We start from the raw sequence: 18,773 nt of genomic DNA on the forward strand, positions 1-18,773 counted from the left end.
TTCGTACGTTTTTTGTTGGCTTAATTTTAATGTTTGAATTATTTTGATGTGTTTTTATTATTGTTTTGATGGTCGTTGTTGGATGCGTTTCGATTCTTATTGAATCGGCTTATTGAGATGTTTTTTATAACAGGTGCTACAGTGAAAAATAGGCAATGCTTGCCAAAATATTACCAGAAATATTGAGGGACTTACCGATACAGTCCCTCGGTAACATGTGTAATTGTAAATCTCAGATTTTCAGGTGACTGAGGGACGTCCCTCATTATTTTTCAACTATCAAAGTGCTTTTCATTTAGCTTACCGATGGACATTCTCTAAAATGAAAAATCTAATTGTGAAATATTTATATTTATCGAGGGTTGTCCCTCGGTGTATTTAAAAATTTAATTTGATTAAAATTAATATACCGATTCTTTGTCCTCAGTAAATGATATATCAATATTATATATATTTTTTAAGTATCGAGAGAGTCGTCCCTCGGTATATTTAATTTTGCTTCAATATGATGGAAGGAAGTACCGAGGGGATGTGCGAGGGTCTCCATCGGTATTTGCCGAGAGTGTCCCTCGGTATTATTTACCAACGGTCAAATTCCCTACGAGCCTAGTACCGATGGTGTCCCTCGGTAAATCCTGTTTATCGATGGACGTCCCTCGGTAAATTCCCTAGGTAAATCAGGATTTTTTAGTAGTGTTAATGATATTGCGATACCTATCATTAGCTTGAAAAATAATAAATAAACTCCTTGTTCTTCTTCTTTCCGTAGATGATCCACCACAAAAAGCAAATCTTAAAAGCTCTAGTACAATGGAAAAAATGTTTAATATACTATAAAAGATTGCTTGTGAAATTGGTTTACATCAGAGAAATTTACGTAAAAATTGATAGCAATCTATATATATTAAGCCTAAAATGAAGTAAAAAGACGTTATGGAGCTCGTTGTATCCATTCTCCATCACCAACACATTAAGAACATTAATCGTTTAATAGTGTATACGGTGTAAAACCGGTACAAAATATTTATGTCCATCGACGGAAGATCGGAGCAAATAGAAGGGGGCTTTGATATACAGCGCTGGCTCGGGTTCGAACAGTCGGACAAAACAAGGCCTGAGGGGTCACAAACCGGAGGGACGCCTGTCGACATGAACCCGAGAAATCCCACCTGTAGCGGATTTCTAGCCGACCGTTGTGCCGGCCGTCACGCCAATCAGCCGTTGAGGCGCCCGAGATCGTCGGGATCATTATCTCCTTTACAAATATTTGTTACCATATATAACTCTAACTCTAGTACTATATATACAGAGGGATAACCTCTCATTACGACATCTAGTTCTCATTTTTTCTACATCCTTACTCTGTAAACATACAAATTCTCAAGTTAAATAAGCTTTGGCTCGGGCACCGGATCAAATTGCTCCGTACCGGACCAAGTTATTGTGTTCTACAACAACAATTCTAGGCTACCCTTTTTCTTGTTCTTTACATATCATAGATTGCAAGTTTATACGTCGTTATATAAACAACAAATTAAGCCACATATCTTTTAACTGCGTATAAATTCAATTGTTACCTTTTTAAGGGGTAAACAGTTTGACGCCGAACGTGGGGTAAAGGATAATAGTGGTGGTTTGTTTGCAACCCTACTTTCACTTGTTCTATTGATCTTTGTAATTTCAGGTTTGCTCCGGCATGTCAAATCTTAGCCATTCAATCCACTTGAACAACAATGATTCAAGTCACCACGATGAGAACCTCAACAACGGGGTACCTGCAAATGACCTACCCCCTGTTGATCCAGACGACGGCCTTCCTATCAATCCAAACTTCGTCAATTTCAACGATGCTATTGATAATAGCACCTAGCCCGTTGATAGGGCGTCAGTGCGAAAGACACCTGATAATGCGAGGGAAGAAATTAACTTACGTTTGATTTTTAATATATTGCGGGAACAACAGGCGGCTATAGCCTAACTCCAAAAGAAGAACAACGGCATAGCAACAGCGGAGCCTAACCAAATCAGTGAACCGATCCGTGGGGGGAGATAGAGTAAGTGACAATTGCAACGGGTCCGATTCTAATGGTTCGTCCGAGGTCTTGAGAATGCTCGAGGCATTGTCCAAACGGATCGATACCAACGAGAAAAAATAGAGAACTACAACTCTCGGGTGGACCAGATCCCTGGGGCCCCATCAATTTTATTTGGCCCAGGCTCCAAACGTTATATCCGGAGGCCTTTCTCACCAAGTGTAGCCCCGAAGTTAATCCCGAAGAGGTTTAAGATGCCGGATATACCTAAGTACGATGGAACAAGTGATCCGCAAGAACACGTAACTTCTTATACCCGCGCCATAAACGGCAATGATCTCGAAGAGGACGAAGTTGAGTCGGTGCTATTGAAGAAGTTCAGCGAGACATTATCCAAAGGAGCAATGACATGGTACAGTATGCTTCCCAAACACTCTATTAACTCTTTTGAGATGCTTGCATATGCTTTTGTGAAAGCTCTTGCTGGGGCTCGAAAGGTCTAGGCAAGGAAGGCCAACATATTCAGAATAGCCCAAAAGGACAATGAATTACTCCGGGAATTCGTAACAAGGTTTCAGAAGGAAAGAATGTTACGACTTCGTGCATCTAAGACCACTCCTCTTTCGTTCTACACAGTCTTCAGGTAAAAGATTTCAGAAGAAATTTATTTCGTCCATTATGAATTGGTGTGGTTTAAATATTAGAAGGATTCATGAATGGTAAAGGGAGGTTACATGTGGCAATGGGCAGAGAGTAAAAGGCTAATTAAGTCTATTAAAAAACATGACTCTTGGTATGTTAAAAGTCATGACTGTTGGTTATTTTTATTAGAAGAGCATAAGTTTATCTGCTGAACAGGAAAATTTGGAGGGAAAAAAAAACCAAAAAAATCACAAAAAAATAAATGTTTCTTGATATGTGAGGGCGCCACGTAGGCGGGCCTATGTCCCTCCTTTATATATATATATATATATATATATAGATTTCGTGTCCAGTCAAATTAAGACACTTAAATTGGGACGGAGCGAGTATAATTTATGTTAATACTTTGGAATAAAACTTCCCCCATCGTCCAGTACCGGAGCGTAACTTTTACTAAGGGAGTTCAAAATATATTTTTTTTTTAAAAAGCACACCAAAAAGTCAAAGAAGGTTCAACATCTACTTTATATATATAAAAATAATTTTAATCATGTATAAACAGTGTCATTTTCTGCTCAAAGGGGGTTCAGTCCCCTGTGCTCTACCTGGCTATGCCCCTGCTATCGTCAGCAAAATTATTAAAAATGCCCATCATCCATTTACCCCTTCCACCGTGGCTAACAATATCCCACATGGCATGACATTTTGGGTGAGATGGATGTCAGGTAACATGATCGGACTTTTAGCCACTCGTGATATGAGACATGGATCACGCCACATGACATGTCATCTCACAAATATATAAGACTTCTTTTAAAAACAAATTTAAAAAATTGAAAAGAGAAGACTTGTGAGATACAAGACATTAGTTACGATGTGTAATTTAAGAAAATATTTTAGCTACGAAAAATAAATAAAATAAAAGATAGTTATTATTCATAAATAAGTCTTAGAGGTAACAATGACAAGACTAAGAAAAGTCAAAATATATAAAAATATATTAACTCAGTGTTATTGGGCCAATTTCTTAAATCTGGCCTTTCCCGTCTTTGTCATTTGGGCTTACAAATGTGGATTGGGGAATTGTGAGTATATCTTACTTCTGGCTTCCATCATCAAGAACCTTGAAAACAGAGCGGTTCTGGCTGGAGGTTACTTCTGGTTTTCATTATCTGATCATTTTTTTAACTCTGTGTTTCACATTATAAATGATGGTTCTGGTTGTAGGTTACATTAGTGGGAGTGGTGTAAAACATTTAAAGAATAGTTGAAAAGTTAGTTAAATAGAGAGAACATTATCAAATTAGTAATTTGAACGGTTATCTGAATTTTAGTAATTTAGAGTTGTAAAAGTTATATAGAATAATATTACTGATGAAATGTTATGTCAAAGTAAATATTAATGTCACCGTCAAGGGGTATCATGGAATGGTGAAAATTTCTCCACCATCAATCAAATATTTCAGGTTCCCCTGTAATGAAATTTCATTTGATAAAGCCATAGTAGACCTTCCACGGTGTTAATCGGACACCGAATTAGTCGGATCATCCTATTATTTGTATATATATAAACTCTTGAATTCCCTTAACATAAGGTAAGTTTTTAATAAGAGTATCAAAGGTAGCTAACAATAACTTTAAGTTGCAGCTTCGGAATTTTTGAAACCTCTTATAATAATAAAATCTTTGGCTCCGCTAAGTTTTGGCTCCGCTAAGTAATTTTTTATTTTAAGGCGGTAAGTGGTATATATTAATTCATACTTAACTAATCTTTAGTACATTCCAAACTATATTTTACTTGAAAAAAAAAAAAAACCTTAAGCCAAAGAAGCTCAATCAATCTCCACAATCCAGTCCCTCTTGTCCTCAATAATACCTCTTTGAATCCCAATTAATCTTGAGTACAATAGCTTACTTGTTAGCTCTTCCTTGTATTCAATCCTGTATAAGAAAAGTACAAAATTCAAATAAAAGAAAATTAACTTACACATAAATAAACTGAGAACAAAAAAAAAAAAAAGAGAAAGTAGCAGACAAGTAATTAACTGGCATGGCACATCGTTATCTTTGCATTGACTACTGCTCATTAAACTTTTAGAACATGGTGAAACATGGCAGTTGGTTTTCATAAATGAAGGGTCTAGTCTGCGCAAAGGATTTAATTCATATACAGTCACAATGTAAAATTTTCTTAGACTGCCCGTTTGGCCATGAAATTTTTTTACCTTTTTTTGGGAAAACGTTTTTTCTTTATTTGGAAATCAATGTTTGGCCATGCAAAATTCCAAATACTATTTGAAGTTGTATTTGAAATTTGAAAAAACTTGTTTTCACTTTTTTCACTTTCAATACATTCAAACAACCAAATATTCTTTGCAAAAACTATAACCAAACACAACTCCATCTTCAACTCCAACCCCAAAATACCAAATAAAGTGAAAAATATTTGATTTTCATGGCCAAAAGCCCGCCTACTTGGTGTATACAGGTCGGATCTAATAAATAGGTTATAGGCTGATCTAAATCTAGTAACTTTAGTTAGGATTTAGAAGAATTTTGAAACCAAACCCATACAGTTCAAATATTGAATCCCCTTTCAATGCTGTTTCCGTTCCTATTTATGTGATTGTTTGAGTAATAGCACAAAGTTTACGAAATAAAGATTTTTTTAAAAATTTGTGGTCAAAACGCCATAGATATTTGTGGGATTACAAATTGCGTGACAATAGATTATGATTTCATTAAGGGTAAAATAAATTAATTATAAAGTTAAATTGCTTCTTAGTATAACAATGCGTCATTCTTTTTTTGTAACAGACTAAAGAAATGTGGCACTAAATTGAGATATAAGAAGTGACATATTATAATAAGTACTCCGTCTTATTTTCCATGAAACTAATCTCACTTACCTTTAAACCTTTTACTCCCTCCGTCTCATAATAAGTGATGTTTTTTTTTACCTTTTCATTTTGTTTCAAAATAAAAAAGACATTAGTTATTTTCTTCCATTTTTACCCTTATTTGAATAAATGGAGTTTTATATAACCAAAACCGATTAAAGAGTTACTCCTTTTTCAAGGCATTTGATTAAGGGTAAATTAGAAAAAACATTTCTTACTTTATAGGAGTAAGAAGTTTTCTTAAGGGGTATGATGCCTAAAAACGCCACTTATTTTGGAACGGAGTGAGTATGTCACTATCTGCATATAAAAATTAAAACTGTTTTGCAGTAAATAAAGTTTGGTACCTTTTGCCTTTGTAAGTAATGCTACCTACGGGAGCAATGCCAACTGCAGTTCCCGTACAAAAAACTTCATCAGCATTATTCAATTCATCCACTTCAATTAAACGTTCTTCAACCTGAACCACATTGGCTACAAATTTTTAAAAAGAATGTGTTCTTGAATATCAAGTTGCTTAATGTATACTCAATAAATTGGTAATTAATTAATTAATGTCCTTATTAGTTGCTTGAATAATGGTCAAGATATAAAACTAAACCTGATAACCAAGATCATGTGCAATGTCCATAATGCTTTTTCTTGTCACTCCTTGAAGAATAGTTCCACTTGTTGCTGGAGTTGAAATGATTTTTCCCTATGAATATGGTTGTTTCAATGTTAGTTTTAATTTATAGAAGATTAGAATATTAGCTGAGCATGTGATAGATGTTAGGATTAGTATACATACCTTCACAAGGAAAATGTTACATGAAGAGACCTCTTCAATGTACTTCTTATTTACTGAGTCAAGGTATAATACATCTGAGAATCCTCTCTCTTTTGCATTTTTTATGGCTCTCAAAACCTGCATATATGACCCAAATTTGAGGATGTCCTAAAACCATTTACATAACATTTTACGTGAAGGCGTTTGGAATATGAGGATTGAAGTATCTTAACCTTCGGTGTGAATTCGAGTATATATTCTTTAATTCTTTTTAGTAATATACATAGTTAAAAACTATGTGAAAAGTCTTATAAGAGTATCATAGTTAATAATTTAAAAGAGTTCTCGAAAATGATAATCAACGAAAAGAACTGTTTGACTCTCAGTTAAAATGACACATAAAATGGGATAAATGAAGCATAAAGGAAACTATTTGTACCGGGGCATAATTAGTAATGCTTTTGACACCTCCAACTCCACCACGCGAGGCACGATGAAGGTCTTCCTCAACATACAAGTTCAATGGCGCTATCCCTTGCTGCACGAAATTGCAAAACATGTTGAAGAGATTGAAATAGTTGATGTCGGAGCACCTACTGGTGTCAGCTCGAATTTTAGTAAATTTTTTCTTTAAATATACATATTTATACTAGGTCTGTATCCGTTGTTAGACAAAAAATAGTGTAAGTGTTATTCTGTAGCTTTCAACTGGAATAAAAGCCTATTACTGAAAAAAATAATATTAACTGACCTTGAAATAATTTCCAACAGGACAAGCATAGACAAGGAAGGTGTACTCTGGTGCTGGAGCCAAACCAAGAATTGGTCCACTGCCTATAAGCAGTGGCCTTATATAAAGAGAACCTTTTCCTGGAGGAGGAATCTACATTTGTTCAACGAATTAAACAAATACACAACTTGATTAGATATAGTAATTCCAAAATTTAATCTACAGCACTATAAAAAATAAAAAATAAATTAGCTATACAATTTATCATTAATCCATCGCTAAATAGTCCGTAACCTATGTTGTTCGGACTATTCAAAAATACCGACAGGTACGTGTTAGATCCTCTAAAAGTAGTGCATTTTTGGAGGGTCCGATACGGGTGCGGCATCATTTTTTGAGAGTCCGAGCAACACAGTCCGTAACTACGACCTTACTTGAACAAGATATGTTCTATAGGCTCGTACCACTATATTCTTGATTTCAAAGGAGACAGGAAAACCAAATTTGGTGAATGAACAGACTTAGTGGGCCCTAAAAAGAACAAAAAGAAAAAAAAATGTAGCTAACATGATTTTTTGATAATCCATTAATAATACGACTAAAAATGAAATTTATGTAGCTATTTAGCGATATAAGTTGTCCGTCAGTAATTCCTGTTTTTTCCCGTAGCGAAAGAAATGAAGTTTGAAGGAAAGAAAGATTACAAAACGCTTGTTAGCCAGAGCAGTTTGCTTCACAGCATCCACAAATTGATCAATGGAAGGACAAGGCATGCACATTCGTTCAGCACCAATCTGCATTCTCATTGCATTTTGGTGAGGACGAAACAGAAACAAACCTCCATCATCTCTTCTATAAGCTTTTGTCCCTTCAAAAAGACCCTGTTTCAATGAATTTTTGTCAACTTAATTAGTTGGTTACGATATAAATTTAATTTTAACAATATATTAATGGAGGACTAGATAGATGATATTTGAGAAAGGAAACTGGAGAAAAAGAGGAAATAGCCATAGACAACTTTTATCGCTAAACAACGAAGAACCATAAATCATATTTAACGACAGATTATTAAAAAAAAAAATTGTTAGCTACGAGCAATTTACTGACGGATTTCGTAACTAATTCCTTTTTTTTTTTTTTTTTTTGTGTGGGTACGTGTACGGATGCACCAGTGTAAAGATCTTTTTGCACTATTTGTGCATTTTCACCTATTATAACCTATCTTATTTTCCAGACTTCACGTACAACATTTTTATGGACGGTTACTTCTAATTATTTTTTCAGTAACCTGATAAACTTAATAGAGAAATTACCTGTCCATAGTTTAAGACTCCAGCAGAGGGGCTCAATTGGATATTACCATAAGGATTAAGCTGGCCTTGTTTGAAATGACCATCTTCACAACTTTTTGTTAGGTACATATAATCAGTTGGCATTAAATGGAACCCAAGATTCTCCCAATCAATGTCAATGGACTCGTCATCATCACTGGCATCAATTAAAAAAATTAGTCACAATCAGTGATTTTAATTACTCTCTCCATCCCAAAAAGATTGTCTTCCTTTCCTTTTTAGTCTGTCTCAAAAAGATTGAAACCTTTCTATATTTAGAAACAATTTAACTTTATGAGATGATTTACAACCATACAAATATTCAAGACTTGTTTTGGACGACACATTTAAAAGTCTTCCTTTATTTCTTAAACTCGATCTATGTCAAGTCAAACTAAGGCCTCATTTGTTTGAACTTATTGGAGGTCTGAATCTGAATGGTTCAGACCTTAAGCCATTAAGTGCATTTGTTTGCATTAAGATTTAAGCACTAATTGGGTCTAAATAGGTCTTAATCATTAAGATCTTGAACCAAGTATTAATATCATTAAGAGGTAGTTTTGTATGAAACTTTTTTATCATCAGCTCCAACCCCCAACCCCAACCCTCCACGTCAACCCCACCCCCACGCAATCTCCACTCTAACCGCACCCACCCACCCCCCACTCCAACCCCGACTCTAACCCCACCCACCCACCCCCTACTCCAACCCCCACTCCCTACTACCCCCACCCCACCACCAACCTTAATCCCACCCCACACCACCCACCCTCACTCCCCACCACCAATCCCTACCCCACACCACCAACCACCAACCCCCACTCCCTACCACCAACCCCTACCCCATAGCACCCACCCCCACTCCCCACTACCCCCCACTAACCCCACCCTCACTCCCCACCAACTTCACCACCAACCCTACTCCCCACCAACCCCGCCCTCTTTACCTCCCACCCTTCACCCCTCCACCCCCACTCACCACCCACCAAGACTACAAACATCTCCACCGACTAGTGAACATAAATTTGTATTTTTATTTTCTACTGTTTAGTTACTTTTTAATTTGAATTGTATATTTATTATGTTTAAATAAATACATTATGCACATTCAGATATTGAAAAAAAAAAATTCTTAATCATTCAAATGTTCGTACTTAGAGACAACATCTTAATCATTCAGATGTGCATTCAGATTCAGACGTTTTAATCTTAATGAAAACAAATGAGGCCTAAGACAATCTTTTTGGGACGGAGGGAGTAATATCTATATGTTGGTTCCTCTAAAATGCATAAAATCTCTAAGAAATTAGTCAAGGGATTAAGTCCTTGATATCAAATGTAAATACTATAATTTACCTTTGAACAATGGGTTGTAAAAGAGTTGCAGCCTGAGCTGTAGAGTACATAGCTCCAACCTAAAATCACAAACCATATATAAATCTCTGGTCAACTTGACGCAGCTGATTTTTAGTACGTATTCGTTGTTTTTAACATGATCTGTATATGACTAATTTTTAAAAATTTACATTTATACAAAATTTGAACCTATTGTCACGATAAATTAGCATGTTTGGTCAATATTTAACGCAAAAAATTATAAACGATGACTGACCTTTGATGATAGAGAAGAAGATTCAATTAATCTGCGAAAAAAAGTAGCTCTTTGAATCATGTTTGCAGAAGAAAAATAGAAGAAGGATGTCAATGGAAGAGTAGCTGTAGGAAAGATGTGACTTTGAACAAAGAAAGCAAGTCTATATAAAGAATGGAGAAAAGATATAAGGCCAAAAATGGGAAAAATTTGAAGGAAGGGAACTTGACGTTTAAGGATACTAGGACATCACGTGTATTTTAATTTTTCTGTAAGACATGTGAAATTAAACTTATCATCTTAAAACATGTCATAACGTTTCTTTGGCTGCCTAAACAAGTGCTCCGTTTGTCCATCCTATTGATTCGCCTCACATAACCCATCTTGTAAAATAATGTCATTTTACTTAACAAATGCGTAAATCCCAAAACATTATACTATAAATATTCAGTTTTTTAGGACCATTTGGCCCCATAGAAGTCAACTCCACTCCCCAAATTCTTAATATAATTTTTTTTTCCCGGTACATAATCATATACTACCTTATAATTCCTATGAACCAATGAACTATTAGTTTATTTCTTGTATAACATATTAACATTATTTGTAAAATAAGCTATGCATGTTAAAGCTAGGCTTCTGGCTTCTAGCATAGACTATGATGCAATCTTCACGTTATGGAGATAAAATCTTAGCATTCATTACTCATTAAAAATTAAGTACAGATTGTTTGGTCGTTGTTGTGGTAGATATAAATGCATTATGGCTCATTGATTTTGAAAATTTTCTTTTGCCATTATAGTCGAGGCACCGGTACAATGAAAGTAAAGGAAGTTGAATAGTTTGCCAAAGATTTTGCCCACTTTTTGTCAATAAACAAGTGACGTTGGATAATAAATCTTAATAACAGCTAGACATTGTACTAACATAGTAACATTTGGAAAAATAGAACTACTCACACATGTATTGTAGGGACAAGAAAACTCACCTTTTCAGATAGTACTATGTATGTTCAACAGTATACGATTAGCAATTTCTAATTTAACTTCTCAAAATATAATTACCATTTGGGTTATTTTTAGTTCTATTTTTAAATGTTTTGTTTTGGTCTTTTTTTTGCATTTAGGAATGAGTTTTGGACTGTAGATAGCATATGTTTCCGTTTAAGATTAGTGCAAGAATGCTTCGTGTTGAGACAATTTAATCCTCGTAAAAATAAAGAATAAGACATAGTCCACATAAATTATTTTGTGTAATTGATAAATAGAACAGAAAAATGTAAGTCCAAACAGACCGGCATGTTCATTCTTTTTCTACTTCTTGTTTATGTTTTCTTTTACGCGATCATGTATAAATGCATGACGTAGTTGATATGTAAAATAATATTTGTGAAATATAAGGACGCATTCTTACTTCTTTATGTGCACATTCAAATAGTTACATATTGAACCTATAATCAACCCAACTTTTAAATGAGTTAACTAGGGTATATCAAAATGGGATGAATTACTAAATGACGCGATCATGTTTTCTTGAGCTAATTTTGTCACTTCTGGATATTATGCACCAGCCTCTTACTATCATATTTAAAAAATTAAAATTTTAGTTATATATATTGACGATAAAAAGAATAAGAATACTTAGACTATTAGTGTAGTTTATGGATCTCTTTCTCATGTTACTACAGACTCTTTAGGTCCAACATTGTAACCCAAGATAATCTCGAATATTTAGTAATACTAGTCCCTCGGTACGTGCGTTGCACGTGTATACCGAGTCATATAATATATAATAATGTAAAATAATACTTCTTCCGTTTCAATTTATGTGAACTTATTTTCTTATTAGTCCGTACCAATAAAGAATGGCCCCTTTCTATATTTGAGAACAATTTACCTTTATGCAATGATTTATAGCCACACGAAATATATATGACTCATTTAACACCACAAGTTTGAAAGTCTTCAATGTAAATGGCATATGAAGACTTGTTTGTCAAGGTCAAACTGTTCAGATATCGTATAAACCTACGAGATGAACAATCCAAGAGTTATCAGATCCATAGGTTTTCCTTTTTACTTATTTTGATACTTTATATTTTATCATAGATGATGTTCCTACTATGTTACTTTCATCGCTTCAGTTTCAAGGATAGTGTGGTCACTAAATCTTTTCGCCTCTTCCAAGGTTACCAAACCATTGTGATAGTATTGTTAATAAAAGTTATTTCAACTTCTTTGTGCATTAAAGAGTAATTGGAGTTACTACGATTTAATCGAGCATTAATAATATATTAGCTCTTATTTGATACAAAGAAGTCCATTCAATTTCAAACATGATTATATATTTAAAATTGTTGCTTCCCAAGGTAGGGGTAAGATCTGCATACACTCTATTCTCTCTAGACACCACTTTGTGGAATTTCACTGGTCATGTTGTTGTTGGTGGTGCTTGGATCTTTGTCCTCTACTTAAGATTTAGCCACTAGTATACAAATTAAAAATGGTAGTACCTCTTTGTAAATTGATGTTAATTATAGGCCTGAAACACCATCATGTTTGGATTTTTGTGAGGTCCAACTGAACCTCTTCGAATCAGTAATATTTAAATCACACAGTCAAATAAAATTATTTGTAGCTTGTTAAGATATTATTTGTTGCTAACTTAAGTCAAACAGCAATTCCATTACCAAGTAAAACCTCCCTATATATAGGACATTAATTAAATGAGTCAAGTATTTCTTTTAAAGAGACAATGTCAAATAACTCAAGACAAAACGGATGGACCACTTATGTACTCCCTCTAAGCAATAATTATTCTAGCTAATTATTTTATTAAATATTTCTTTGTTTCCTCAATTGTTTCGTTTTATTTTTAAACTGTGTATGTATTAATTTTTTCCTTTCTTTTACCCAAAAAAAGTGCACGTTTTATGTGGCTTTCAGCTCTATCTACCACTTTTCACATTAAATATGCAGCATTTATACAAAGTCTTAATAAAATCTCATGTAGCAGTTAAAGAAATTAGGTCGTCCTTATACATTTACAAAAATAAATTGACACTTGAATTTGTAGACCGACTCGAAAATCATTGTAAGATGACTAAGTTATCAACACATTCATTGAAAATCATCATGAATTCATATGTAAAATATCCTAAAAAAAGGAAAATCAAACAATATATTAAAATTTGATGTCAATGAGTATTTAAAGATTATACCTTATTTGTGATTGTCACCATTATCAAAGGTGTGGCTATAACATTAATTAGATTATTGAATATTTCTCACAAAATATTTATGATGGAAATATTTTTCTCTGCATGAAACTCACCAAATTAACAAATAGTAAATTCTTCAAAATTGATAATATTTAGATTTCTGAACAATGAGTCAAGAACCAATATCTAATAAATCAAAAGTACTGAGCAATGTATGCCAAATATATGACCTAACTTTATAACAAATAGGTAAATACTCTTAGTTCTATATAGTTGCCCAGTAATAAACAAACCATCAGCTAAGAATATTCTTTTTAAAATATCCAGTGATATGTGATAAATAGTGTAAATATGTAGTAAAAGAATATTTTGTAAATCTTCTATTTTAGGTTAGTATATTTTGTAGCCTAATATGACGTTGTAACTTTGGTATATTTACCAACTCAATCAAGGAGAATGATCACGGAATTAAAAAACTTAATGATCTTTCATGGTATCAGTGCTATAATGTAGAACTGGCGCGGGATGCGATCCTTTCTTTTCCAATGTCCCGGGTCTCTGGGACTCATTCCGACTTAAACAAGGGCGGGTTTTACCATGGTATCGCCACTAGTGGTTTCTTTTTCCTCCTCTTTTTTTCCGTTTTTTTTTTTTTTTCCGTCCACCTCAGTGCCTTCCATCAATGGCAGACACCAAGTTCCACCTCGTTTTGGCTGTCTCCAACATCAAGAATCACATTCCTATCATTCTCGAGATGGAACGGATCATTATTCGGGGGCCGAATTATTCAAGCTTCACGCCCGGTCTCACGTGTCCTTTCCCACATTCTCGCCGACCGGAAAGGAGAAGGCTCCTTCCACCGCCGAAGAAAAGGAGTTATGGTCCACTGGATGCCACGGTTTCAATGGGTGTACGCAACCATCTCCACCGACTTATCGCATACGATCATCGAAGAAGATCTATCAAAAGCGAGGCTCCGGGATCGCCTCCGTAATCTTTTTCAAGACAACAAAAACTCCCGTGCAGTTGCATTGGAACATGATTTCTCTCATGTCAAGATGCGGGATTTTCCCAACGCTTCGGCGTATTGTCAACGGCTCAAGACCTTGGCCGATCAACTCAAGAGCGTGGGGGCTTCGGTGACCGACAACCGCCTCGTTCTCCAAATGGTGGCTGGCCTCACCGACGCGTAAAAGAATGTGGGCACCTACATCCGGCAAAGTAAGCCTCTTCCATTATTCTCCGAAGCTCGGTCGAGTCTGTGCCTTGAGGAAAAGGCGTTGGCTGAAATGCATGATGACTCGCCCACGGCTATGGTGGCTAATTCCCAACGTGAGTTCGATGACTCTCCTCCTCTGGAAAATTCAGGTCGTTCTCACCATCATCGGGGCAAAAATAACCACAAAAATCGTGGCTCTAGCGGCGGGAAAAATAACGGCGGTGGCCGTGGTTCTGGCGGCGGCAGTACCAACCGTCGCCATGGTGGTCGCTCCTCAGGCGAACGGCAGCAGGTCCCGTGGCAGCAGCCCTCTTCACCATGGCCATGGGGGTGGATGCCTCAATGGGCTCCCCCTTGCCCGTATCCAACCACGCAGTGGGCTCGGCCACCGGCAGGCGGTGGCAACCACGCCTTCCCGCCCGGGGTCCCAGGTCGATGGCCCAACCGGAATTTTGGGCTCGCGACCACGGCGACGGCCAGTGTATGCGGCAGCAGCCCAACGCCTGCGGTGACTCCGACCGATATTGAATCGACCATGCACACGATGACGTTGAGCCAACCCGATCCAAATTGGTATATGGATACTGGCGCCACATCCCATATGACATCCACGAAAGGTACTCTCTCGTCTTATTTTAATTTGAGCGATCATAATACTGGCATTGTTGTTGGTAATGGTAATTCAATTCCAATTCGAGGTTGTGGTCATGCTAAATTGCCTTCCCCGAACCCTCAATTATTTTTAAACAATGTCCTTCATGCTCCAAAACTCATAAAGAATTTAATATCGGTTCGTAAATTTACCACTGATAACTCTGTAAGTGTTGAATTTGATCCTTATGGGTTTTCTGTGAAGGATTTCCGGACGGGGATGGCTCTCATGAGATGTCATAGTAGGGGTGCTCTTTATCCATTGTCCACATTCAAATATCCCACCAATTCACCATCAACTTTTGCTGCCTTGTCTTCTACACGTTGGCATGATCGTTTGGGCCACCCGGGAGCTTCTATTTTGGCTTTTCTTAGGCACAATAAAAGCATTGAATGTAATAGTTCTAGTTCATCTAGTATTTGTCATTCTTGCGTACTTGGTAAACATGTTAAGTTGCCCTTTGCTAGTTCTATTTCCAAAACTTTATTTTCGTTTGACATTATTCATAGTGATTTGTGGACTTCTCCCATTTTGAGTTCTATGGGGCATCGTTATTATGTGCTGTTCTTGGATGATTTTACAAACTATTTGTGGACTTTCCCTTTGGCTAGAAAATCTGATGTTTACTCAAAATTCATAGATTTTAAAGCCCATATTCTTACTCAATTTGAACGTCCTATCAAAAATGTCCAATGCGATAATGGGAGGGAATATGATAATGGTCAATTCGAAAAATTTTGTGCGTCCCATGGGATGTCTTTCCGTCTTTCGTGTCCTCATACATCCTCTCAAAATGGGAAAGCCGAAAGAAAAATTCGTTCAATCAATAATGTCGTCCGGACTCTTCTTGCTCATGCCTCCATTCCTCCATTTTTTTGGCATCATGCATTGCAAATGCCGACTTATCTCCTTAATATTTTACCAAGCAAGTTATTGGGTCACAAATCCCCTTTAGAAGTCCTTTACCAACGGAAACCATCTTATTCTCATCTCCGGGTCTTTGGGTGTTTATGTTATCCCCTTTTTCCGTCTACTACTATTCACAAGTTGCAACCTCGGTCAACTCCATGTGTCTTTTTGGGATATCCACCAAGCCATCGTGGCTACAAATGTTTTGATTTATCCTCCAATAAAATCATTATTTGTCGTCACGTGTTTTTTGATGAGACTCAATTTCCGTTTTCTAAAATCCACACTCAAAATCCCACAACTTATGACTTCCTTGATGATGGCCTTTCCCCTTACTTGATCCATCATCTCGCCACCAGCCCACCACCGCTGCCGTCTCCCCCTCCAACGCTGCCCAATGGTTTTTCGCCTGGTCTGGGCCAGCTGCCCACGCCACCTTCTGCTGGGCAGCAGTGTGCGCCTTCCTCTACGCTGGACCAGCCCGCACCTCTGCCCCACCAGCTTGCCACCAGCCCACAAAACACACCCATTCCTCCTCCTGTCCAGCAGCCCCATACCCAAACCCGTATGGTCACTCATAGTCAGCGCGGGATTTTTAAGCCCAAGCACCCATTTAATCTACATATGGCGGTTACCAGGTCCCCCATACCTCGTAATCCGTTGGATGCGCTACGTGACCCGAATTGGAAATTGGCCATGGATGATGAATATGATGCTCTTATTAGAAATAAGACGTGGGATTTGGTACCCCGTCCACCTAATACGAATGTTATTCGGTCCATGTGGATTTTTACTCATAAAGACAAGTCTAATGGTGATTTTGAGAGGCATAAAGCCCGTCTTGTAGGTGATGGAAAAACACAGCAGGTTGGCATTGATTGTGGTGAGACTTTCAGTCCGGTCGTGAAGCCAGCGACGATCCGCACTATCTTAAGTCTGGCTCTATCTAAGCATTGGCCCATTCATCAGATGTCAAAAATGCGTTTCTTCATGGCGAGCTCAAGGAGACAGTATATATGCATCAGCCAATGGGTTTTCGAGACCCATCTCATCCCGATTATGTGTGTTTGTTGCGCAAGTCCTTATATGGGCTTAAACAAGCACCGAGAGCTTGGTATAAAAGATTTGCTGACTTTGTTTATTCCATTGGTTTTGCTAATAGCAGGTCTGACAACTCCTTGTTCATCTACTGCAAAAGGCACGACTTGGCTTACATTTTACTATATGTGGATGATATTATTCTTACTGCTTCTTCAGATACTCTCCGCTGTTCTATTATGGACCTTCTTGGCTCAAAATTTGCTATGAAGGACCTAGGTCCTTTGAATTATTTTCTTGGCATTGCGGTGACCCGTCACAAGGGTGGTATGTTTCTTTCGCAACGAAGTTATGCTTCGGAGATTATTGCACGAGCAGGCATGTCATCGTGTAAGCCTTCTTCCACTCCGGTTGACACTAAACCAAAGGTCAGTGCCTCTTCTGGCGATCTTTGTGAAGATCCCACTCATTTTCGGAGTCTTGCAGGTGCTCTTCAGTATCTTACTTTCACTAGACCGGATATTGCTTATGCCGTACAGCAGATTTGTCTTCATATGCATGCTCCACGAGAGACGCATATGCTTGCTCTTAAACGGATCATTCGGTATGTTGTGGTACTCTTGATCATGGTTTGCATCTCTACCCCTCTTCGGTTACTGATTTGGTTTCCTATACTGATGCTGATTGGGGGGGATGTCCCGACACACGACGTTCAACGTCGGGTTATTGCGTGTTTTTGGGAGATAATTTGATATCTTGGTCATCCAAGCGCCAACCTACTCTATCCCGCTCCAAAGGCGAAGGCCGGAATATAGGGGGTTGCTAATGTGGTCTCGAATCATCCGGTTACGTAACCTCCCCTCTTGAACCGCATTGTCCGGTCCCTAAGGCTACTTTGGTATATTGTGATAATGTCAGTGCCATTTACCTTTCAGGAAATCCAGTTCAACATCAGCGCACCAAGCACATTGAGATGGATATCCATTTTGTTCGTGAGAAGGTGGCGCGCGGCCACGTACGTGTCCTTCATGTTCCGTCCCGATATCAGCTCGCCGATATTTTCACTAAAGGACTGCCACAGATCTTATTTGAGGATTTTCGGGACGTCTCGGTCGTAAAACCTCCCGTTTCGACCGCGGGGGGTGTGATAAATAGTGTAAATATGTAGTAAAAGAATATTTTGTAAATCTTCTATTTTAGGTTAGTATATTTTGTAGCCTAATATGACGTTGTAACTTTGGTATATTTACCAACTCAATCAAGGAGAATGATCACGGAATTAATCTCTTTCAATATGTACTAAAGCAAAAAAAAATAGAACAACGATAATACTAGTACTCAGACAAATATAAACTCGGCGCAACACAAAATTTGATCCTAGTAAAGAAAAGAAAAAAAAGGAAGATACCAAACCTGAAAAATGGTGATAATATATATAAACACCTAACATATATATATCATTTGTTTTCATTATGAGGAATTAATTGGAGGCAATAATTTAACACATGAACAAGATATTGTACATATTAGGATAGAAAATTCAATTTCATTTTTTTTTTTTTGTATTTCTCTAAACCTTTGAATTTACGCTATCTACATTAAAACTGATTAAACCATCCCTCTCAACTTGATAATTACAAAAACGTATATTTTAGAATTCAACTTATTCATATTTACTACGGATCAAAAATTAATTTAGTGATCACATGCAACTTGGGTCAACATATATTTTACTTAAA

General features: G+C 36.9%; 1 protein-coding gene across 2 annotated transcripts; it reads right to left on the reverse strand.

Annotated features, from left to right (window-relative positions):
- Positions 1-4,382: 4,382 nt before the first annotated feature.
- LOC132039850 (branched-chain-amino-acid aminotransferase 2, chloroplastic-like) lies at positions 4,383-10,341 on the reverse strand. Of its 2 annotated transcripts, none has more exons than XM_059430385.1 (10): positions 10,018-10,335; positions 9,762-9,820; positions 8,388-8,562; positions 7,779-7,955; positions 7,096-7,227; positions 6,784-6,882; positions 6,366-6,482; positions 6,177-6,272; positions 5,923-6,035; positions 4,383-4,616 (listed from the first exon to the last, which is right to left on the reverse strand). In XM_059430385.1, exons 1-10 carry the CDS (start codon positions 10,075-10,077, stop codon positions 4,508-4,510), a joined length of 1,137 nt encoding a protein of 378 aa, XP_059286368.1. In that variant the 5' UTR covers positions 10,078-10,335; the 3' UTR covers positions 4,383-4,507. The 2 variants fall into 2 exon arrangements, 1 of the variants encoding a protein (XP_059286368.1); XR_009410500.1 differs by having other exon boundaries at positions 4,483-4,616; positions 5,923-6,049; positions 10,018-10,341.
- Positions 10,342-18,773: the final 8,432 nt, after the last annotated feature.

The sequence above is a fragment of the Lycium ferocissimum genome, chromosome 12, assembly GCF_029784015.1.
Source record: "Lycium ferocissimum isolate CSIRO_LF1 chromosome 12, AGI_CSIRO_Lferr_CH_V1, whole genome shotgun sequence".
NCBI classification, from domain to species: Eukaryota; Viridiplantae; Streptophyta; class Magnoliopsida; order Solanales; family Solanaceae; genus Lycium; species Lycium ferocissimum.